Genomic DNA, 16994 nt, shown 5'->3' on the forward strand with positions numbered 1-16994 from the left:
ACAATAAGTCACAGTCAGTGACACTGTGACGTTGGGAGGAAATGTTTCCAGGTTGTGACGTCATAATGAATGAAGACTGACCTGGTCTCTGCCGCGGTCTCCAACCACAACGAACAGCGTGCGCTGGTGCAGGGCCACGCCGTTCTCGATCTGGACGCGGATCCTGTTGTCCACCTTCTTACGTACCGTCGCCATGGTGTCTGGGAGAACACAAAACAATCTTACTTTATATTAATACTGTAGGCATGGTGTCTATGAGAACAAAAAACAATCTTACTTTATATTAATACTGTAGGCATGGTGTCTGGGAGAACAGTGTTACTGTACTACTGTAGTCCTGGTGTCTGGACATTGTGGTTGTACACACTCCACTGAGAAATGAGGGGTGGAGGTTGTGGTTTGGCAGCCAAGGAGTGTGTGTGCAAAGTTTGGCATGGATAAGGGGCAACGGTGGCGGAGATATGAGTAGGAGAAAAGTGTGATGAGACGGACAGACTGACAGACTGACTGAATGACAGCTGGTGGAGGTTTTGATAGTAACTGCGACCTGACGGTCACAATAATTGACACCGGGTGAAAAATGGGTTACAAAATCGTGGGATGTTTAAAAGAAAGAAAAACTAAGTGACTGTAGCCATGGTGTCTGGTGCTGCTGAAGAACAACAATGCAAGAACCCCATTAGTTTAACTGCTGGAGAGGAGCTGATGGAAGCAGGAATGTCACAAGTTCTCACAACTACAATACATATTCACAAATACTTGAGATAATCGAAATGAGTTAGCTGTGCAATTAATGAATTAGCTGTACAAATGAACAGCAATTCGATGAATTGATTACTTGTGGAGAAGAACAACATAAAGTGTAAGTGTATAGAGGGTATACGCAAATTTCTAAAGTGACAATTTAGGGATTTTTTAATACCTCTAAAATGATAAATTAAACATTGGCCAAATTGACAAATATTAGAGGCAGAAATTGTGAAAATAGCCGATCTACTCCCTGGTTAAAATATGATCATGTTGGGGGTCGTGGAGTGAAAAGGTTGAGAACCACTGATCTAGATAACAAGGACATACAGGGATGTATTTTGATTAGCACTGTTATAGACTATGTCCCTACACCAGTAAGACTCCCTAATCGGGAGATAAGCGACCGTCAGGTCGCAGCGTGATTTTAGGCCAAAATGTGTAGAAGTGTCCAAAAATGTGTTTGTAAAAATCGGCCTGATGGTGGAGCTATATGGGACAGATCCATGTTGATGAGATGAGTGCAGACATACTGTGTACCGATTTGCGTGATTTTAGGGCAAAATCTGTAGGAGCAGTGTCCAAAAATGTGTTTTAAAAAATCGGCCTGAAGGTGGCGCTAAATGGTACAGATCCATGTTGATGACATCAGTGTAGAGCAAGTGTGTACCGATTTGCGTGATTTTAGGGCAAAATGTGTAGGAGCAGTGTCCAAAAATGTGTTTGAAAAAATCGGCCTGATGGTGGCGCTATATGGGACAGATCCATTTTGATGAAGTGAGTGTAGACCTCATTTATCAACGTGGTGCAGATCAAAATTTGGGTGTACACCGAAATTTAGGGAAGTCTCGACATTTATCATTTCAACTTGACTTTGACGTTGGCGTAGGGTAGGATCAAATCTCACGTCAAGTCCAGAGGTGGTGTAGGATTCATCCTACACCACTTTGTTCCATTGTAGACGTGCGGAGCAGCATTGTGTAACTATTTGACAGGCAATGGACACATGTATCCACTCGAAAATGTATATCCAACACAATAATAAATAATCCTGTGAAAATATAACATTTTATAAAAGTATATTATAGCCAGCTACATCATGGACATGCACGCCGATTTTATTTCCAAGTTACAATGACAAGCAATCAAAATCTAGCAACATGGAAGCAATCTACTGTTAAGTGCTTTAACAGTCTATATTTTAAGATTGCAGACCTGGCTCAGAACAAGCACATTATAGCCTACGAACGCATGCAAGAGCATTTTCGGGACCAGCGCGGCGCCGCTGTGATCTACCGTGAGGCGTGAGCCTCCAATTTATACAGTGACGCGAGTCCTTTTAAATATGGATAAAACCCGAAGCTCCAAACCTGGCTGTGCCCAGCCCCGCGCACGCACGCTGCGGATGATTTATTTGGGGGTCCACGGCCCACCTGGGAGAAGACCAGCCCGCGCAGGAACGGTACATGATCGCTAGGTCAAGCACTCAAACGTGCATTGCGCTCGTCGCCGAAATTGGGTTCGATTAATATCCAAAACGTAACCGTGGGGTCTCTCAATTTATACAGTAGATACTGTACACTATGCTGGAGTTATGATGAAACCCGACGTGGCGAGCCTTGAGATCATGGCCATGGGGAATATGATTGCTTGTAACCAAATGAACGCGCTCTGTCTGCGCACGCACGGCACGGGTAGGCAATGGTTTAAAATAATATCCAAAGGTATTCATGGCAGTGACCAGTGACTTGTGTCATTCATGTCGGCTGCGGTGCTATATCCTCCTTGTCAAAGATTGTACCGTTGGTTAATCCCACGTTTCCACTGTCAAAGACTGCTGTGTAAACCAAAATGCTGCTGTTCCAAGTAGCCTAGTTGCGTGTGTAGGTGTGTGCGTGCGTCCGTGCATGTGTGCGTGGTCTGTGTGGGACGCGGACATGGCTTTTCTTTGGTTGTTAGGTCGTATTCGGGTTGTTCTGGTCGTAAAATCGGGGCGTTTCGAGAATAATTAAGGGCGTGTTATTTAAATTTCAGCCTGCGCATTTATCAACGCTGGGATCAAATGTACGCCAGGTGTGTCTGTTTAGGAAGCATTGATAAATGCCGTGCACACGTTGCCCTACGCAAAATTTGGTGAAAAAACTAGACCATTTTTTACACTCCTTTGATAAATGAGGGCACATGTTAACTGCTGGAGAGGAGCTGATGGAAGCAGGAATGTCACAAGTTCTCACAACTACAATACATATTCACAAATACTTGAGATAATCGAAATGAGTTAGCTGTGCAATTAATGAATTAGCTGTACAAATGAACAGCAATTCGATGAATTGATTACTTGTGGAGAAGAACAACATAAAGTGTAAGTGTATAGAGGGTATACGCAAATTTCTAAAGTGACAATTTAGGGATTTTTTAATACCTCTAAAATGATAAATTAAACATTGGCCAAATTGACAAATATTAGAGGCAGAAATTGTGAAAATAGCCGATCTACTCCCTGGTTAAAATATGATCATGTTGGGGGTCGTGGAGTGAAAAGGTTGAGAACCACTGATCTAGATAACAAGGACATACAGGGATGTATTTTGATTAGCACTGTTATAGACACTCATTTATCAACGTGGTGCAGATCAAAATTTGGGTGTACACCGAAATTTAGGGAAGTCTCGACATTTATCATTTCAACTTGACTTTGACTTTGGTCTAGGGTAGGATCAAATCTCACGTCAAGTCCTGAGGTGGTGTAGGAATCATCCTACACCACTTTGTTCCATTGTAGACGTGCAGAGCAGCATTGTCTAACTATCTGACAGGCAATGGACACATGTATCCACTCGAAAATGTATATCTAACACAATAATAAATAATCCTGTGAAAATATTACATTTTATAAAAGCATAGCCTATTATAGCCAGCTACATCATAGACATGCACGCCGATTTTATTTCCAAGTTACAATGACAAGCAATTAAAATCTAGCAATATAGAAGCAATCTACTGTTAAGTGCTTTAACAGTCTAAATCTTAAGATTGCAGACCTGGCTCAGAACAAGCACAGATATAGCCTACGAACGCATGCGAGAGCATTTTCGGGTCCAGCGCGGCGCCGCTGTGATTTACCGTGAGGCGTGAGCCTCCAATTTATACAGTGACGCGAGTCCTTTTAAATATGGATAAAACCCGAAGGTCCAAACCTGGCTGTGCCCAGCCCAACACACGCACGCTGCGGGGAGAAGACCCGCCCATGCGGGAACGGTGCATGATTGCAAGTTCAAACACTCAAACGCGCATTGTGCTCGTCGCCGAAATTGGGTTAAATTTATATCCAAAACGTAACTGTGGGGTCTCTCGATTTATACAGTCGCTACAGTACTGTAATAGGCTTACACTATGCTGGAGTTAATGATGAAACCCGACGTGGTGAGAGTGAGACCGTGACATTCTTTTCGTGGACCGTGAGGTATTATACAAGTGTGTCCTCTTATGGAGTTATGTATTAAGGATAAAACCCACCCGACGCTTCAAACCTTCAGATTATAACTGCCTCCTTGTCAGTATCTCTCAGTAACATCGCATGCACGGCATCCTGTGGTTTCGGGAATACATGATTTTGCGTTCTTTTTTTTCTTCTTTTTTTTGTAACCACTCAAACGCGCACTGCAGCGTCGCCGATATTGGGTTAAATTAATATATTCCATTTGTGACAATGACTGGTGTGTGGTGTCACTCATGTAGGCTGCAAGCTTAGGCTACTATACAAAATAAATGGTAATGGTTCCACAGTGAACCTAAATGCTGCTGGGCTTGGTGGTGTGTGCGTGCGTGTCTGCATGCGTGCATGTGTGCGTGGTCTGTGTGGGACGTGGACACTCTTCTATTGGCTTTCCTTTCGTTGTTGGGTCGTATTCAGGTCGTTCTAGTCGTAAAATCGGGGCGTTTCGAGAATAATTAAGGGCGTGTTATTTAAATTTCAGCCTGCGCATTTATCAACGCTGGGATCAAATGTACGCCAGGTGTGTCTGTTTAGGAAGCATTGATAAATGCCGTGCACACGTTGCCCTACGCAAAATTTGGTGAAAAAAATAGACCATTTTTTACACTCCATTGATAAATGAGGGCCACTGTCCCTACACCAGTAAGACTCCCTAATCGGGAGATAAGCGACCGTCAGGTCGCAGCGTGATTTTAGGCCAAAATGTGTAGAAGTGTCCAAAAATGTGTTTGTAAAAATCGGCCTGATGGTGGAGCTATATGGGACAGATCCATGTTGATGAGATGAGTGCAGACATACTGTGTACCGATTTGCGTGATTTTAGGGCAAAATCTGTAGGAGCAGTGTCCAAAAATGTGTTTTAAAAAATCGGCCTGAAGGTGGCGCTAAATGGTACAGATCCATGTTGATGACATCAGTGTAGAGCAAGTGTGTACCGATTTGCGTGATTTTAGGGCAAAATGTGTAGGAGCAGTGTCCAAAAATGTGTTTGTAAAAATCGGCCTGATGGTGGCGCTATATGGGACACATCCATGTTGATGAGATGAGTGTAGCCATACTGTGTACCGATTTGCGTGATTTTAGGGCAAAATCTGTAGGAGCAGTGTCCAAAAATGTGTTTGAAAAAATCGGCCTGATGGTGGCGCTATATGGGACAGATCCATTTTGATGACATGAGTGTAGACATGCTGTGTAGCGATTTGCGTGATTTTAGGCCAAAATGTGTAGGAGCAGTGTCCAAAAATGTGTTTTAAAAAATCGGCCTGAAGGTGGCGCTAAATGGGACATATCCATGTTGATGAAGTGAGTGTAGACATACTGTGTACCTATTTGCGTGATTTTAGGGCAAAAATTGTAGGAGCAGTGTCCAAAAATGTGTTTTTCAAGAATCGGCCTCATGGTGGCGCTAGAAGAGGGCCGTGTAAGAATTGATGGGTGGAGGTTGTGGTTTGGCAGGCAAGGAGTATGTGTGCAAAATTTGGCATGGATCGGGGCAACGGTTGCAGAGATATGAGCAGGGCAAAAGTGTGACGTGTGACAGACGGACGGACGGACGGACGGACAGACAGACAGCCGGTGGAGGTTTTGGTAGTAAGTGCGACCTGACGGTCGCAATTAAAGTGACACAGACCATATCAGACCAAATCATGTCTGACTAACCGTAATAATGCAGCAATGTAACAGTAAATGTAATGTTATTAGACTGGGCTTCCAGAAGGTCCTGTCTATACCAGTGTTTTTTTCAAACTTTTAAATGTCAAGGTTCCCCCTTAACTCTAACAGTGTACAAATGGAACGAAATGAACCCGTTCCATTTGTACACTGTCAGAGTTACAGGCGTGTATGGGTCAATTTAGACCCCCATAAAGGAACCCAGCAACCCACAGAGGCTGGAATGCACAATTGGGGGGTCGTTAAAATCTAAAGTCTCCAAATCTGAAGGGTTTAGGACCACACTGTGTGAGGGGAATGTGGTGGTGAAATCCACGCAGATATCAAAACAAACATCTGATGATGTTTTTGATTGATTGAAGAATTTATTAGAAGTTTGCAATAGTAGTAGCCTATACAACTAAATGTTCTTAACATGTATCTCATGGCAGTTATAAACAGTGTGATATTATAGATAGATAGATTATAAACGGTGTGATCGTATATTTATAGATCAGATCTTTGCTGCCATGATGATGTTAAGAGATCTGACAAGAAGTAAATGAAAACATGACTGGAACACACATACATACACTGTCTGCATACACACACATGCAACTAAAGCTTCTTAACATGTAAACAACACGTAAAGGCTTACCTGGTGGCAGATCTTGATATTATATGTGTATAGATAGATAGATTACAAACAGTGTGATCATATATTTACAGATCAGATCTGTGCAGCCATGATGCTTCTGACTGATAAACAACTCACGTGGGGACACTGCTTCATGAAGGACCCCGGCGATGACGTCATGACCGCGCGACAGGCTGCCCTAGCACCGCCTGCATGGGTGAACAACAACAACACAGTGTAGAATAAATACTCCAGTTTATTAATATTAATAAACATGTCCATTCATGAGGAGATCAAACACTACCTGCTACGAGGCTCGTACCACTGGCGCACCAGTAACCATGGCAACCCGGAGAGCAGGAAATCTGTTGTTAGGAGAGCTTCCAAGACTTATGTCATGAAAGGTAAGGAAACTTAGTAAAGACCTCTTTCCACAGCGGCTTTAGCACCACACCGCACCGCACCGCACCGCACCACACCAAAATATCCAAATGTTCCATTACACAAGAGTACCCCTAAAACTAAGAAACAAAATGTACCCTTTTAACTGTGATTATAATACAATATTTGCATTGCATTACAACTATCCTAAATAATAATACACTATAATGGATTATAACTGTGATAAAGTACACTATAAAGTATTACGGTGGTACTAAGATAATTATTATACACTATAATATATTATAATAGTGGTTAAAACACAATATAATCTATTATCATGTATTAGAACTTTATCCTGGTGCATGGTCTAAATGAAAAGTCACTGAGTGATCAGTCATTATTAAGTGTTTTTCACACCATGGCGACTCGAGTTAAATAATATCTTTAGGATTCGCATTCCTAAGACAATCATTTGATTACAATAAATTGATTTGGCTTGTTTCAATTGATTGCTTGTTTCAATTGATCTCATACAGACACTGAATGGATGTTGTGTTGTCCTACTCCATCAGATGAGAAGCTGTATTACAGACACCAGGGCAAGCTCCGCCTGGTGCTGTTCACCAGAGACCAGGTCCGGGAGGCACTGAAGGAGTGTCATGATAACAACCAAGGTACCAGCAGGGCAGTCACCATCAGGACATTTTTACATGACCATGTGTGTGACGAATTCTAGCCTCGTAATCCACCCACTGCCGGAAAACACATTGACATTTGTTTCATTTCTGGTGATCCTTCTGGATGTCTGGAAGTTAGTGGTTTACAAGGCTAGGGTAAGTCAGTGATTCCATCACAGTAACCTACTAGTTTCTACAGTTTACAGTTTAGGCATTTAGCAGACGATTTTAATCCAAAGCGACTTACAATAAGCAGGTACGTAATACATCACTATAATACCGGTAAGCAAGATAATATGTCAGTACATCAACAACAATATAACAAATGCATAGGAATGTCAATCTAGAAAAAACAATAACATAGGTACTGGTAGACCATGCACCTAATCAGTGCGAGTGTCCGAGTGAGTCTGTAGTTCTAAGTGCGACAGGGAGTTTATTCCACAGTTTAGGGGCCAGGAGGGCAAATTGTCTAGGACAAGTGGATTTTTGTCCTGGGGTTTTTAGCGAGGGTTACTAATAGAGTGTTTGGACTTCAGCCTTATCCCCTGTGAGGAGAAAATAGCAGTTTCAGTTTTTTGAACTGCACCAAAACTGTTGAGTGACAGGTTTTCCTCCAATCATGGTCAAGTTGCGGTGGGCCTTACGCACACCAAGGCCCACCCCCACTTGATCATGATTGGAGGAAGGCCCCTGCCTGTCACTGAAACTGAAACTGAAACCTAAGTTACCCTTACCCTAATTGTCACTCAAATGTCACTCAAATAATTGTGATTAACGAATCTATTATGTTGTTGTCGTTGACAATAAACCCTTTTGCAAATCCCGCCCCATTCTGCCCTGTTACTATGATGGGACATTAACCCTGGGCAGATTGTTTTTTATAGTGAAAGTGGATGGTTTTTTTTTTCCCTTCATAGCCTCATTACAGCTATATAAAGTACCAAAGGAAAAACACCTAGATGATATTAATAAAAAGGGAAGACAAAGGTACAGTAGTTACATTGCAAAACAGGGGATTTACCCGAAAATATATGTTTTAATTTGTTTAATCCCAGTGGGACAGAATCCTCTTTGCAGATTCTTTTATAGTGGTAGTGGATGCGATTTTTTTTCCCTTCATAGCCTCATTACAGCTATATAAAGTACCACAAAAAACACATCTACGTGATATTAATAAAAAGGGAAGAAAAAGGTACAGTAATTACATAGCAAAACAGTAGTTTTCCCCCGAAAAATAAATGTTTTAATTAGTTTAATCCTCTGGATCAGAGATAGAAAGAGAAGCGCATTGCATCTTGGGTACTAGGAAGAGGACAGAGAGAATGTTTCTCCTCACATAATAGGCTGGCTTTTCGTAATTCTGCCCATTTAAATTATATGTACCCAATCGTGACTCTTAGACCATTGATAAGGTACATGTGAACTAGTTTGTTGAAGCTTATTCGTTATGATGAGCGAGATCGCTTGACGCTTGCCGTCGCTATCACCGTACCGGCCGATCTCCGTGTCGCGCACTGCGGACAGTTTTTGAAAGGCTGAAGCAACATTCTCCACTGCACAAACTCCACCCCCGATAGCAAAAAGTGAATGTTTTTTTCTGGTTGGCCAGTCAGGGAGTCTCAGGGACCAATCAGAAGGCTGACAAACGGTCTATTACATTTCTGTTGGTCTTTTAGGCTTTGAAGTTGCACATGGCAGATATGACACATAACCTAAATATACAAAGAAACGACTGGCATAGTCGACAACTTTATACTTAAGAAAAATAACATCTGACAGTGAAAATAGCCAATCTACAAGCTCACAATGCTTTGCGATGTGACGGGTTCTGTGCTTGTAGATCTGCTATTTCCACCTTTTTTGAAAATGTTTGAAAATATATGATGACTTTTCAACATGGAAACGATTATGGCGATTATGACAAAATAATTGCGATCATGTCAAATAATTGCGACATTGATGTAATGATTGTGACCTACCTAGGTACCAGGGGTCACCCCGGGAGACAGAGAACCTATAAGAAAGTGTCTGCGTCATACCACTGGCAGACCCTGTGGAAGGATGTACACAAATGGGTGAGAGGTTTTTAACTGAATACGTTGTGCTTCTGAAAGAAACAGTTGTTGCTTTATTCACTGTTTATATGCTGCCCGTTAGATCAGATGCCTCGAAGTTGTTCAAAAAAGTCCTCACTTCGCTCCACATATAACGAGTATATTTGTTAACGGTGTTCATTTCCTTGACCAAGACACAGGGCTGTATTTTGGTTGTACCAGCTCCTATACCCTGCCAAAAAAGACGTTTTCTATAATAAAAACGTCTTTTTAACTATGGACCTCCCTGCCAGACGTCTTCTGGACGTCTTTTTTTTAAAAATAATATTTTTTTTTATTTTTTGAAAAAAAAAAATGGACCTCCAACAGTGTACTAGCCATGATCGCGATCGCGAAATTGCATGTTTAACCCCCATACCAACCCCATCTTTCAAACATGGCAGCCATGTTTGTTTACATTTGAAGAAAACATAAGGGCTGCCTTCTCCTGAATGCCTGAACGGATTTCCAAGCGGATTTTTTTGTTTGAAAGCTGTGAAAAGCATGCACATGCATAGTGCATGATCTGTGCACGAATGTGTGCACCAGCGTGCACACTATTTTTTTAACCCTTTGTTGGCGAACCGGCAATATAAGAGGTCCCACTTTAAATATGGCACCGAAGAAGTTAAAGGCCTGTCCATACTGTCTCCGACCACCAAACTTTTCGTCTGAAAGTTCCGACTTTCCGACGTGCAGCTTTCCAAACTCTAATTTGGCGTAATGCTTTTCAGAAGAAGCGAGTGGCGTCATTTTGTAGTTGAACCGGACCTTTCAGACGAAAAGTTTGGTTGTCGGAGACAGTATGGACAGGCCTTTAAGTTAAGGAGTAAAAGACTAAGATTTGGGATATTTAGTCCTAAGACTAAGACTAAACAATGTCAGAAGACTAGTCTAAGAGTAAGACTAATTTATGGTGTGTTATTCAAAAGACTGAGCATTTGCTGAAAAAGTTAACACTACTTGTTAAGAAGTGATTCTAGTTCCCTGTGTTAAAGGTTGATGAGTGCCCTGGCTGTCGGCACCATGAAAGACTCAAGACCTTCACTCCTCATGAGAGACTCCAGACCTTCGCTCCTGTGCTTCGTCCCGTCTGTGTTAAAGAAGCGTGGACTGTCCTTCAGGTCGATCTGATCGGTCCGCTTCCCACAACGGCAAAGGGAAAGAGGTATGGTCATGTGGTGTGAAGTGTTGTTGGCTTAACCCTCTTTGAAGGAACAGTTCACAGAAAATTCGCATCGACTTGGGAGATACAAGGTTTCTGCCCGACAGTGACAAAATGCTTATTTTTTGGGGGATAAAAAGCTAAGAAAAAAGTGACAGTCAGTTTACAGTTTAGGCATTTAGCAGACGCTTTTAATCCAAAGCGACTTACAATAAGCAGATAATACATCACAACAATAAACAAGATAATATGTCAGAACATCAACAATATAACAAATGCATAGGAATATCAATATATATATATATATATATATATATTCATGTACAGTATGGTCATTGAGTGTCACAGTAGTGCTATGGGTTTAGGTGCAGTCTGAAGAGTCTTCAGTCCACGGTGGAAGCTAGGGAGTGAGTCTGTTGTTCTAAGTGCGACAGGGAGTTTGGGGACCAGGAGGGCAAATTGTCTAGGACGATTGGATTTTTGCCCTGGGGTTTTTAGCGAGGGTTCTATCAGCATCCCTGTGTTGGCTGATCTGAGTGAACGGGTGGGGTTGTAGGTGTTGATCAGGTTTCGAAGGTATGGAGGAGCCATACCTTTGGCTGCTTTGAAGGTCAGCATCAGTGTTTTGTATTCAGTGCGGGCCGCAACCGGGAGCCAGTGGAGGGAGCGGAGAAGGGGGGAGACATGTGAGAACTTAGGCTGGTTGAAGACCAGTCGTGCCAGGGCATTAGTCAGGAATGTAGCATATATTTACACGCATGTGTGATTCACTGTGTCGCAGATTCATCCTGATGGCCACAGATCTCTTTACGAGGTGGGTGGTGGCGAAGCCTCTCTACACTAAAACAGCCTGCGAGGTGTCCAGGAAGCTTGTGAACATTCTGCTGGACCTGGGCCTGGTGCAGAGGATAGTGATCACTGACCAGGGACCTGGCTTTGTAGATGAGGTGAGCGTTTTAAAGAAGTGTATGTGTGACAGTGAATGGTCGTTATCAAGTCATGCTGTATCCATCAATGTCATTTGCTTTATGTGAACACTGTAATATGTCTGCAGGTCAACCGAGGTGTTTTTGAGGCTCTGGGGGTAAGACCCTGCGTCACGTCATACCACCGTCCCCAGGGCAGTGGACAGGATGGGGGGAGCAACCAGGCCTCCCATCCCCAGACCAGTGGACAGGATGGGGGGAGTAACCAGGCCTCACATCCCCAGACCAGTGGACAGGATGGGGGGAAGAAGGAGGCCTCCCATCCCCAGACCAGTGGACAGGATGGGGGGAACAACCAGACCTCCCATCCCCAGACCAGTGGACAGGATGGGGGGAGCAACCAGGCCTCCCATCCCCAGGGCAGTGGACAGGATGGGGGGAAGAAGGAGGCCTCCCATCCCCAGACCAGTGGACAGGATGGGGGGAACAACCAGACCTCCCATCCCCAGACCAGTGGACAGGATGGGGGGAGTAACCAGGCCTCACATCCCCAGACCAGTGGACAGGATGGGGGGAAGAAGGAGGCCTCCCATCCCCAGACCAGTGGACAGGATGGGGGGAACAACCAGACCTCCCATCCCCAGACCAGTGGACAGGATGGGGGGAGCAACCAGGCCTCCCATCCCCAGGGCAGTGGACAGGATGGGGGGAAGAAGGAGGCCTCCCATCCCCAGACCAGTGGACAGGATGGGGGGAACAACCAGACCTCCCATCCCCAGACCAGTGGACAGGATGGGGGGAGCAACCAGGCCTCACATCCCCAGACCAGTGGACAGGCTGAGGGGAACAACCAGATCATCATGGATGCTCTTTCCAAATACCGCAGCGACAACCAAAACGACTGGGACGTCCATTTGCGGGGCATTGTGGCAGCCATCAACACATCGAAAGAGGTATTATTGTGTAACTACAGCAGATGGAAACTATTTTTAACTAGGGGTGGGACGCGATAAAACAAAAAAAAGAAAAACATCTAATTAATTATTCTTTGTAATTAGCCGGTAGCTATGCCCCTCCCAAAAAGCTTTTGTCTAATGCTAGCTTAGAATATGCCCCTGCCAAAAAGCTTTTGTCCAATGCTAGCTAAAGCAGGAAGTTATTCTAAGTTAGCATTGGACAAAAGCTTTTTGGGAGGGGCATAGCTACCGGCTTATTACATTAATTCATCTATATTAATTGCGTGTTTAATCGCATATAAATAATTGACCTGAGAAGCTTTTTTCCTTTTCTTTCTTTTTTTTTAACTCATTTTTGTATACGAATCAATTAGTGAGTTGTTTTTTTTGTTTTTTTTATGTACATTTCTTGGCTTCTCCCGTTGCGTGCACTGGGGTTTGTTGTCTGTTGATTGGTGCACTGGTATGATCCGTACGGCTGAAACTCATCCAGTGAGAAAAAGGTTCTATGGTGCAAAAATTAAGTGCAATTAAAATACGTACTAATTAACTGAAATTAATCAGTTAAAGTCCCAGACTCCCAGCTCTATTTTTAACACAGTGAAACTGTAAAATCCAATTGATTGTTCTCTTTTTTTGTTTTTCCAAACACAGAGTTCAACCAAGTACACTCCTTACTGTGCTCTGTTCGGACGCCACCCTCGCGTCTCTGGAGATATTAACGGCAAACACAGAGAGGATGATGGGATGTCTGTGTGTGTCGTGATGGAGGAGACGGAGGAGCAGCTGGAGAGCAGGATGAAACACGTCTCAGATATGCATGCAAAGGTGAGGAACGGCAATATCTGAAGAACTCCTTAACCCTGAAAAATACAAAACGTATGTTTTTTTTTTTATCTGTGGTGCTCAAAGTTTTTAATGTCAAGGACCCCTAGAATTATATTTAATTGACCGTGGACCCCCATCTCAAAATATTTTGGACCCCCCAGAGGCAAAGATTCAAGTTAAAAATGTTCAAATGTTCAATGCTTCAAAATAATCTATATTCAAAGTTTGCAAAGAATTTCATGTTTTTTTTTTCTTCAAAAATTGTAGATCTACACGCTATTTTGTTACGCGCTTTTTTGTTACGATTTTGATTTTTTTATGGCATACAGCTCATGAATATAAAAAGTCCATATTTCAAAATATTACAATATTACACAAGATCACTCAAAACAAGGATGTATTGTTATTTATTGAAATGTCAACCTTCTGAAGTCAGAGTTGCTTGAAGTCCAGTGGGAGGTTTCCACAGTCGGTTATGATTTGCATGATCTGCAATGCTTTTTGAAGCGGTGGAAGCCACTTCCAAGGAGTGGCTTTGTGTGTCCCGTACATGTCCCGTGCATGCAGAATTGAGGATTGGTCAAGCTTCACATGACAATTTGGCCCTCCAGACAAAATCATTCATTCATTCAGAATTCATAGAAATATAGAACTAAAGCACATAGAGAGAATAGATCTAGAACACACATTCCATAGCTCTAGAACACATAGAATAATTCACCGCTTCACTTCGAACAGAGGTTTGATTTTTTTACACAATATTCAAAAACATTTGTTCTTTTTATTCTTTTCTCTCTCAGATCTACCAGAACATAAGGACGGTCCAGGACATGCAAAGGAAGGCATATGAGAAAATCAAAGAGTCTCTGCCCGAGCCAGTTTTGCCTGAACCCTGGCTACACGAGCATTCCTACTGCACCCTCCCTCAAAACGACAGCTTCCAAGGTACACATTTGAAGGCAGTTTTGTCAGCAACTCTTTTATTTATTACACTGCCATATCCCAAGTTACTCCCGTTGTTCCAGGCCGTCACGGCCAACTTTACTGAGTTTTAAGTAATTAGATTTGAAAAAAAAAAGATTGTCGGTTCCTAAGTACTCTAAAAACAGTGCTTCAGAACCGGATGCGGAAATGCATTTCCGGTAGGCGGGACATTACTGATTTTCGGATTCCTGATCCTGTTTCCGTCCAGTAAATAAACCTGGAGCTAACTCTGGAACGGTAGCTCTGATTTCCAAGCGGATTTTTTTCGTTTGAATGCTGCGAGCGTGCACACGCATGGTGCATGATCCGTGCACAATGGACGTGCCAACGTTAAAAGGTAAGGTAAAATCGTGGCATTTTTTTTTTTTTTTTTCAATCGCGTCCGTTTTTAACTCATTCATAGCCAAGCCACAAGTTTCCCGAGTTATTTCAGTACCCCCAGACTGCCACAGCCCGAGTTTCCCGAGTTGGCAGCCATTTTGAAAAAAAAAAAAAAATCCACAAAAGTTTTTTTTTCAAAAGAAATTCCAAAAATGCCTAAAATGTATTAGGCATGATCGCAATCACGAAATTGCATGTTTAGTCCCATAACAAACATGTCTTTCAAAATGGCAGCCATGTTTGTTTGTTTTGTTTGACTTTGAAGGCTTGTATCTCATGAATGCCTAACGGATTTCCAAGCAGATCTTTTTGTTTGAAAGCTGTGAAAGAGTACTACACATATGGTGCATGATCTAGGCATGGGCGTGCATGGATCCCTGCACTAAAAATGTATCCGTGCACTAGAAATTTAGGAACGTGGCAGTGAGGAACTTCGGGGCCATTTTGAAAAGGCAATGAATGAGTTAATTGCAGCAAATGAGTGTTAAGGCAAAATCTTGTGCCATTCCAAATACATGTCCCTTTTCGTTCAAATAACAGTGAAACAAGAGCCATCTTCGCCTGAGCAATCACCACACGAGCATGAGCATTCTTACTACACCGCTCCTCCTCCATAAGACCACGTTGGTTAAGGGAGATGCAACCAGTTCAAGAAACGCCGGTTAGTCTGAATATATCTGCTGCTAGTATACAATATTCTCACTTGTGAATGTTCAATGTTTTGATTTTACTATGTTCCTCTTTGTAAAAGCCATTAGTTTTTAGTTTATGTCTTAATTCAACTGATATCTCATTCAAAAGCTACGGACAGAGGTTTGCATACTGGACCAATGAGGTCACAATACAGGCTCCAAACGACCTTGAAGAGGGAACACAAGGTGAGCATGATATGATGTCAGAGAACACCCAGTGCATGCTCCCATGTGTGAAACTATATTAATATTTAATATAATAAATCATTTTCCCTCAAAGGTTCGGTCTGAAACAGCTGAGAGCTCTGCCGGTCGGTGCTTCCTGAGTTCCCTGATATCATTTATGCAGCACATCTTCTCGGCCAGATCAAGGAATATCAGAGGAAAGGACAGTGATGTCATTTTCTCTACCCTGCAGTTCCAGCCGGCAGATTCATCGCACTGGGTTTTTGAACTCACACCGGAAGTTCAGTGAAATAACGTTGGAGTCTATGAGAGCCGGCTGGACAGCTTATGAACAAACACTATTACTGAACGACGGAGATCTTTTATAACATACTCGGCTCAGGAAAACAAAAGAAGACAAAAGAAGTGATTCTTTTCTGTATAATTTTATAGAGGTATCTAAAGAGCTCAAAGTACGTTTCTGGACGTGCCAAGTATCGCGAGACTGTCCACCATTTCCTGTCTCGCGATACCTCCGAGACAATAACGATACCTGCCGCTGTTTAGATGCCTCAATAAAATGATGTCCTGTGCACATCGAAAAGCAAGTGATTGTAAAACAACCTGTGATATGTCTTGAGCACAATTAAGGCAACTATGGTAATTGTCTACAAGGTTGGTGAGCAACGATGTTCTATTTGTTAAACAAATTCATTTTTAAAGTTGCTCGTTTCCATTTTTGCACTTTTTTCTATTTTTTTACCTTTTTGAATAATGGGGTATTTATATACCTTGTTTGTGGTGATGCTATGGTTCACTTTGATTGATTGTATATAAAGAAGTTGACATGGTGCAGCTGTTGATGGCAGGGCACAGCTTATAACTAGTCTTTTATGGAACTGTTAATACTCTGTCTTGTGTTACTCCCAATGCCAGGGATTTAAGAAACACTGCAAAGCGCAGAACTATATTTGTGTTTCTTATAGGAGTAGTTCACCCCCAAAATAAAAAAAAATGTTCTATTGATTACTCACGCCATGGAGACTTGAGTTCAATAATATTGTTTTGTACTTGAGTACCCGCATTCTTAAAACAAAAATGCTATTATAGTAAATGTACCCCCATTGATTCCAGTCTGATGGGGACCCAAATGCCATCCGGAATAAATGGGGGTAAATTTTATGTTATCGCATTTTTGTGTCAGCAAAAA

At 42.5% G+C, this 16994-nt stretch overlaps 2 protein-coding genes across 2 annotated transcripts in view; one reads left to right on the forward strand and one right to left on the reverse strand.

Annotated features, from left to right (window-relative positions):
- nat10 (N-acetyltransferase 10) overlaps window positions 1-6666 on the reverse strand; it is a 49139-nt gene extending 42473 nt beyond the window's left edge. The window contains exons 1-2 of the mRNA XM_080737453.1: window positions 6552-6666; window positions 82-200 (exon numbers count right to left, since the gene is read on the reverse strand). Coding sequence (XP_080593579.1) covers window positions 82-195 — 114 coding nt within the window. The 5' untranslated portion in view covers window positions 196-200; window positions 6552-6666. The remainder of the gene's footprint in view (window positions 1-81; window positions 201-6551) is intronic.
- A 138-nt stretch (window positions 6667-6804) lies between these two features.
- LOC308293663 (uncharacterized protein) lies at window positions 6805-15912 on the forward strand (the record flags this gene model as incomplete). The annotated part of the gene is made up of 11 exons (XM_080736258.1): window positions 6805-6934; window positions 7487-7588; window positions 9578-9669; window positions 10686-10855; window positions 11634-11799; window positions 11907-12731; window positions 13389-13562; window positions 14363-14507; window positions 15468-15588; window positions 15729-15805; window positions 15900-15912. The coding sequence occupies 9 exons, from the start codon at window positions 6805-6807 to the stop codon at window positions 15542-15544; spliced, it is 1881 nt and encodes a 626-aa protein (XP_080592384.1). The 3' UTR covers window positions 15545-15588; window positions 15729-15805; window positions 15900-15912.
- Between the last annotated feature and the right edge of the window lie 1082 nt (window positions 15913-16994).

This window comes from Nannobrachium achirus (assembly GCF_963921795.1).
Source record: "Nannobrachium achirus genome assembly, chromosome: 11".
Classification (NCBI taxonomy): Eukaryota; Metazoa; Chordata; class Actinopteri; order Myctophiformes; family Myctophidae; genus Nannobrachium; species Nannobrachium achirus.